Source organism: Oratosquilla oratoria, chromosome 11 (assembly GCF_046742065.1).
Source record: "Oratosquilla oratoria isolate Oo_2021 chromosome 11, ASM4674206v1, whole genome shotgun sequence".
Classification (NCBI taxonomy): domain Eukaryota; kingdom Metazoa; phylum Arthropoda; class Malacostraca; order Stomatopoda; family Squillidae; genus Oratosquilla; species Oratosquilla oratoria.
This window is the reverse complement of record NC_134787.1, coordinates 47,225,176-47,232,675: the sequence shown is the minus strand read 5'-3', so window position 1 is coordinate 47,232,675 and position 7,500 is coordinate 47,225,176. Positions and strand designations below refer to the sequence as shown.

Below are 7,500 nucleotides of genomic sequence, written 5' to 3'. Positions count from 1 at the left end.
GCTTGTAGGCTGTGGGACATTTACCACGGGCATTGAGACACCTTCCCACATTGGTAGCTTTGGTGTAGACCTTCGTCCTGAAACCAACCTCATCTTTTGTAATGTCTAAGTCGAGGAATGGGAGACGTCGTTGATCACTCCGTTCGCAGGTAAAGGTAAGACAGGAGTTATTCTGGAGGGCCATCATCAAGCTGTTGGCATCTTCGTCGTTAGAGGTGGTAATGAAGATGTCGTTAGAGGTGGTGATGAAGATGTCATTGATGTAACGGGTATAACGTATCCGCCAACTTCTTACCAATAACGGATATCCTGATCACATGATAGAAGGACTCATCAAAAAGAAGCTTGACCAATACACCGCTCCCGCCCAGACCCCAGACTCCCCAGACCACAAGATCATCATCTACCACCGAAACAATTACCACGATCATTACAAAGAAGAATGTGATGCCATTAAAAGTATCATAAAAAGAGGAGTCACCCCCACTGATACAGACACTACCATCGCTGTAAGAATTTACTGCAAACCAAACCTCACTAGATCCTTGGTTATGAGAAATAACACTGCCCCTAAGACCCCTATCGAGGCCTCTACTAATGTTATTTATGAGTTTACCTGTCAGGAGGGCCGCTGTGACGGCTCCAACACTTACATTGGTAGAACCTCCACCACTTTAAGAAGACGCCTCCAATACCACCGTAACCAAGGATCCATCTTTCAACATTACATTGATCACCATGACAAAAAGCCACCCCTTCAGACATTAATTGACTCTACTACCATTCTCCACAGAGAGTCCAACCATAGACGTATGCAAATCGCAGAAGCCGTAGCTATATTTTCTCGTCACCCTAACATTAATGTACAACTTTCTTCTGATTTCATTCTTCCTTCAGCTCGCCCCCAGGAACAGCGCTCCCTTCAACTTAAGCAAGACCTTCCGCCAAGCCGCCATGAACTCCAGCCAGTATCGCCAGACATCAGAAGGCGAACCAGAGCCTCCTCCCATTACCCAAGATCACGGGAGGAACCCAGCAGCCAATCAGAACCCAGCATTCTACCCGGGCTGGGTCAACTGAACCGTAGAACAACTGGAGCTTCCTTACGCAGCCCGAGTTCAGAGGAGGTATCCCCCGGGCCAATCAGAGCCCAGCATTCCACCCGGACCGAGTCGGCTGAGCCGTAGGCCCCGTATATTAGGCCTCCGCTTAGCCATCTTCTCCCACACAAGCTTGGCTCCGTCAAGCATCTCCTTCGTGGGAGTTCGTCGTCGTCGTCGCGGTTTCGATAAGTTTTCATTTCCCTCGTGGGATACTTCCTGCTTAGTAGGAACTTGAATTCGATCTCGTTGCGTAGTGTGTTCGGTGTGAAATAACTTCCGATATTAAGTGCGGTGCTAAAAGTATAGTGCAGTGAAGTGTTCTGTGTAAAAACAAATACGGTGTTGGAAGTATAGTTACTATACTTCCGATATTAAGTGCAACTTCGTCTAGACATCCGGCCACCGTGGATCAGCGGTCGCTCAACGTCGTTTCGCTCGTCTGCGAAGTGCTCCGCCTCGTTGTGTAGTGGTTGAAATTAAGCGTGTGAATAATAGTGTTGTGATTAGAAGTATATTTCTTATACTTCCGAGTGCGGTGCTAAAAGTATAGTGTAGTGAAGTGTCTCTGTGTGAAATGCAGTGCTAGAAGCACTGTAGTGTAGTGTAGTGTTCTTTCGTCTTTCGTGAAAGTGCAGTGACTAAGTACTTCCGAGTGCAGTGTTAAAAGTATAGTGTATTAAAAAGTGCAATTGAAGGGATTAAGTGATATTATAATTCCGAGTGCGGTGCTAAAAGTATAGAGTAGTGAAGTTTCTCTGTGTGAAATGCAGTGCTAGAAGCATTGTAGTATAGTGTAGTGTTCTTTCGTCTTTCGTGAAAGTGCAGTGACTAAGTACTTCCGAGTGCAGTGTTAAAAGTATAGTAGTGTAAAAGTGCAATTGAAGGGATTAAGTGATATCATAATTCCGAGTGCGGTGCTAAAAGTATAGTGTAGTGTACTGTAGTGTTTTTTTTTTTTTCGTGAAAGTGCAGTGTCTGAGTACGATAAGTCTCTCCTTATCGTACCTTCGTAAAAGTGCAGTGACTAAGTACGATATCAAGTGTTAAAAGTGTACGGTTTTAAAAACACGATGTAGTGTAGTGCTCTTTTCCCCCCTTCCCCCCTTCCCTTCCCCCCTTCCCTTCTTTTCCCTTCTTTCCCTTTTTTTTTTTTTTTTTTTTTTTTTTTTTTTTTTTTTTTTTTTTTTTTTTTTTTCCCTCTCCCCTTTCCCCCTTCCCTCTCATAACCCTCATCTCCCTACCTCCATACTACCTCCCCCTCCATTTTCCCTCTTCCTCCACCTTCACTCTACTCTTCTCCCTCCTGCCTATCTCCACTTCGCTCCTCCATCTCCTATTTTCTCCCGCTCACAACTTCCTCCTCCTCCATAACCCCTCCTGCTCATACCCTTTCTTCTCCTACTTCCTCACCATCTCCTCCACCCGTCCTCTCCTATCCCACATTCTCACTCTCCTCCCCTGTACCTAGTTGCTCTTCCATCCTTGCCCTTCGCCACTCACCCTTAAACTCCCTTCCTCCTTCCACTACACCTATCACTCTACTTCCCCCCCTTTACAACCCTCTCCCTCACGCTCACCCTTACTTCTTCCTTTCTCACTTCTCCACTATCCCTCCTCCCCTATCACTCCCTCCTTTTCCTCTCCCCACCTCTCCCTCCTCCGCCTCCCCAATCACTACCCTTCCGCTTTCCCGCCTACACATCCTGTCTCGATCCCTCGTTTCCTGCTACCAGCAACAGCAAGAATGGATGAATCCACGCGCCTTTCAGAAACGGGCGATGACGGTGAAGGAGGCTGGGTGACTGCTGGCCAAAAGAGGAGTAAGAAGAAAGAGCGTGCTATTCGCTCTGGAGATGGTCAGGAGAGTCGGGAGCAAGCGGACGGGGCCAGGAGGGCATCGCTCCCTTTGGTCACCACAGGATACAAGATCCCAAAGTCTCCAGAAGGTTTCCAATCAGCCTATGCGCTTTCTCGAGAAATCGAGAAGGAGCATAGCAACTGGAGCATCACTTTTAAGTATCTGCCAACCGGAGAGATTCTCATCTCTCCCAAAGATGAGGCCGCCACTTCTGCCCTTGCCAACCTAACGGAGGTCAGTGGTAGGAGGGTAAACCTCCAGAGGGTGGAAGGAGCAGAAAAGGGAACGAAGATGGTGCTACAGGGCTGGTCAACAGTTAATACCCTGGACGCCGTCGAAGAGCATCCACAGGTGATCAGTGCAGAGAGATGCACCTGGAGGAAGGAGAACACCAGGCAGGTCGTGGTTACCCTCCGGGGGCCCGCACTGAGGGAACTGGACCTGGGCATGTGGGGCACGTTCCCACTACGCACCTTTGTGCCGGACCCCATGAGGTGTTTTCGCTGCCAGCAGTACGGGCACCACCAAAGGCACTGCAGACGCTCGTTTAAGTGCGGTATCTGTAGTGGCCCACATACCACCGACACGTGCATTTCAAAGCACAAGAAAAACGAGGAGACGACTGCTAAGTGCCCCAACTGCGGCAAAACACATCATGCTTGGAGCCTTGCCTGCGGTGTCCGCAGAGACGAGGCCAAGGCTGCAAGGGAGGTATACAAGGCCAGAGAGGACTACGTTCCAGCCCCGCCCCGTTCCTCGGTGTGGAAACACCCTCGGCAACCGAGGGGGCCACGCCAGCAGCCTCCAACACCGTCGCCTGCGCTAACGGAGGCAGAGTTCCCTGGGCTCCCTCAGCGGCCCCAGTCCCATAACGGAACCAAGAACCACAGCCCCCCAGCAGAACCTCCTGTCCAGAGGGAGCAGCAGCCGGCGCAAGCCCTTCCGCGGCTACTCACCTTCCAGGATGACGAACTGATGCAGTTCGTCATGGTCGCCGCGGCTGCGCTGGCCCGCCACCTGGGGAGCTCGGAAGACCAGGTCAGGGAAGCTGCGAGCTTCCTCAAGGACATGGCGCAGGCGATGGTCTCCATCAAAAAGTGCTCACCTGCCACCAAGCCCTCCATGTCTCCGTCCGCTGCACCAGGTACCACCCAGGTGACCGAAAGCTCTCCAACGATCCCATCTCCTGCGCAGCCTCCCGCAGTGCCCTCGACCAGTGTCCGAACACCCGAGGAGGATCCATCGCCCTCCCCAGTACGCGCAGAGCCGCCAACGTCTGACGAGCCGGCCCGAAAAGGCAAAGCAGGAGCCGCGGTCAAGGCTACACTGCCTGAGGGCCCAGTTCGAGTTCCGCGGTACCGGACGAGGCGAGAGGTTACCCTCTCTAAGGCGGGTGGCGCAGCGTTTGTGGCTGGATTCCCTGACGTACCTAGGGGAAACGAAGGGGCGGATACGGACACTGATGGTGGCAGCGAGGGCTCTTCTTCTTCACCGTCAAGCCCGTCATCGTCATCAGAAGACAACGAGCACCATGGATAGTGTGTCCACAGTGCGCTCGACCACCCAGACTGTTCGCTTCCTCCAATGGAATATCCTTGGATTCAGAGCGAAACAGTCACTTCTGCAAGCCATCATACGGCAGGAGGAAAAACAGGTCATCCTCTTGCAAGAGACCCTGGTGGGAGAGGAAGAGATCAGGATCTCTGGATACCACGTGTTCGTGTCGCCCCAAACGGACACAAGCAGAGGTTGTATGACCCTTGTCCATGCGTCCATCCCATGTTCAAGAGTAGACCCACCAATAGAGTGTGGGGAAGATGTGGAGGTGCTCGCAGTTCGACTGCACTTCCCCCATGAAACGATCCATGTGTATAACATTTACAAGGCCCCTGTGCGTGGACACTTGGACCTGGGGGAAGTATGCACCGTCGCGGAGGACGAGCAGTACATCATCGCAGGTGACCTTAATGCGCACCACCCCATTCTTCACTCTGTGTCGCCTACAAACTCGTCCGGGCGACACATTGATGAAATCCTGAACACCAGCCCGGGTGTGGTCCTACTGAACGACGGGTCGCCGACGCATGTACGACATGGCAGGCTCGATCTCTCATTTGTCTCCTCCTCATTGCTGCATCGGATGTCGTGGAGCATCAACGACACGGCTACGAGTGATCATTTTGGAATAGACATGTCGCTCACCGTAGCCCCGCCACCCCCAGTGGTCCAGAGAATAGGAAGGTGGAACCCGCGCAAGGCCAATTGGACGTTGTTCAAGGACAGAGTGGCTCGCGAGGTCGTCACCGACGCTCTGGCCATGGGTGAGTTGGACGATGCGGAGGCCTCACTGGTCTCTGCTATTCATGCAGCGGCAGAGGAGGCAATACCTAAGAAGGGCCTCAACAGGAGGAGACATCGAGATGGTTGGTACTACAACCAAGAGATCAAGGATGCCAACCACAGGGTCAACCGTCTACGAAAGATCCTGCGTAGACACCACAACCCTGCTAACCTGGCCAACCTCCGGAGTGCCGTCGAAGAGGCCAAGGAGACAGCTCGACGTGTGCGTAGCGAGAAGTGGCTAGAATGGTGCCAAAGCTTTAGTGAGTCCACCACGCTAAAGGAACTTTGGGGGAAACTCCACATAGCGACCAGCCGTACCCCACCACGGCGCGCTCCCCGTGCACCACAGTGCGAGGCAGAAAATCTGGCGCAAGAATTTGCCAGACGCACGCACACAGCCACGCTACCCGTCGAGCTGCAACAGAGGCAGGCCATGCTCCGTGAACCAAGAGAGACCAGGATACAAGCTGCCATGGGGTCTCCGGGTGACACGGACACGCCATTCACCATCCATGAGCTGCAAGCCTCACGTAAGAGATCCTCCGACACTGCTCCAGGGAGCGACCTAGTGACGTACTCCATGGTTGCACACCTGGGGGATGCTGGAGAAGAAGCACTCCTCCAGGTGGTAAACAGCAGTTGGTCCTGTGGAAGACTTCCGTCCAACTGGAAGAGGGCCGACATCGTGCCTATCCCCAAGCCCAGGGAGCCCGGAAAGTATCGTCCTATCTCCCTGACGAGCTGCCTGGGGAAGACCATGGAAAAGATGGTTCTCCAAAGACTTTTGTGGAAACTGGGACCACCACAAGAGAACCTCTATGGCTTCACCAAAGGGGTGGGCACGGCTCAATGCATTACAACGCTTCTGAGCCATGTGGAGCAACGTCACGCCATGGTCGTCTTCTTTGACCTGGAGAAGGCATTCGAGCTTGCCAGTCCCGCTGCAATTCTGGACAGTCTGGCTGCCAGAGGAGTACAGGGGAAACTGTTACAGTGGATAGCGGACTACCTCTCCAATAGAACTGCCAGAGTCCGTCTACAGGGAGTGGAGTCCTGCTATCACCCCCTGGAAAATGGTACACCCCAGGGTGGGGTTCTCAGTCCCACCCTGTTTAACGTGCTGATGAGTGCATTAATAGCCATCCCTCTCCCCACAGGATGCCGCCTCCTATCATACGCAGACGATGTCGCGCTGGTGGTGGCAGGCAGAAGGACCAAGGCCAGAAGGACGCAAATGTGCCTCGACCGCATTTCCTCCAAATGCGAAGAGCTTGGCCTCAAGATCTCGCCACCAAAGACCAAAGCCATGTGTTTTGGCACTAGCGTGACACCGAGGGACAGGCTTCTGCTGCAGGGACATGAGGTGGAGTGGGTCAGCACGCACATGTACCTAGGTGTCTGGCTCGACTCCAGGCTGTCCTTCCGGACTGAAGTGGCATACATCCGGGGAAGGGTCCTCAGCCGGATTAACGTTTTGAAGTCCTTGGCGACCAGAGAGGCAGGTGCCAACTGCGCTGTCCTCCGGACATTCTACGTCAGCGCAATTCGACCGGTGATAGACTATGCCAGCAGTGCTCTGGCTGGTCTATCCGCAACACGGTTGGCTGACTTGGAGACAGTACAGAACCAGGCGCTGCGCGTAATATTGGGCGCGCCGCGCTGGACTCTGGTCGCCAATATGCAGCAAGAGGCGGGACTGGTGCCTATCAGTGTGAGGATCTCAGGATTGGTGGTAGCCTTCGCCATAAGAGTCATTCAGAGAGAACATGACTCGTTCCTGCGGCGAAGGCTAATCAGCGCCCTCCAGCAAGATCCGGATCTCTTCCCGCAGAAGAGGTGGTCAGCGAGGGTTGCACACCGCATAAGGGACCTTCACCTGCATGACCTTATCCTTCAGAAGAGGAGGGATGTGCCGGTGGAAGGTTATGTGCAGTCTCCCCCCTGGGAGAATCCACCGGCCAGAATCAGTGTGATGGCGTCACGACGCGGTACGCCGCTGCCGCGCCTGCGGGCGGATGCGGAGGCCACAATGAGATCTGTCGCCCAGGAAAACTGCGTCGTCTATTTTACAGACGGCTCCGTGGATCCCGTACACAACGTGGCAGGTGCAGCGTTTGTCACGAAGGACGAGGAACAGGGAGTAAGGGTGTTGGGCACTCGCTGCTCGACGCAAGCAGAGGGTGTTGCAGTGGGTCT

The 7,500-nt window shown here is 53.5% G+C and overlaps 1 protein-coding gene across 1 annotated transcript in view; it reads left to right on the top strand.

Annotated features, from left to right (window-relative positions):
• Positions 1–2,847: 2,847 nt before the first annotated feature.
• Positions 2,848–7,500, top strand: part of LOC143030041 (uncharacterized) — a 5,694-nt gene continuing 1,041 nt past the window's right edge. Inside the window, exons 1-2 of the mRNA XM_076193246.1 lie at positions 2,848–4,350; positions 4,478–7,500. The exon at positions 4,478–7,500 is cut by the window's right edge and continues 694 nt beyond it. Coding sequence (XP_076049361.1) covers positions 2,848–4,350; positions 4,478–7,500 — 4,526 coding nt within the window. The remainder of the gene's footprint in view (positions 4,351–4,477) is intronic.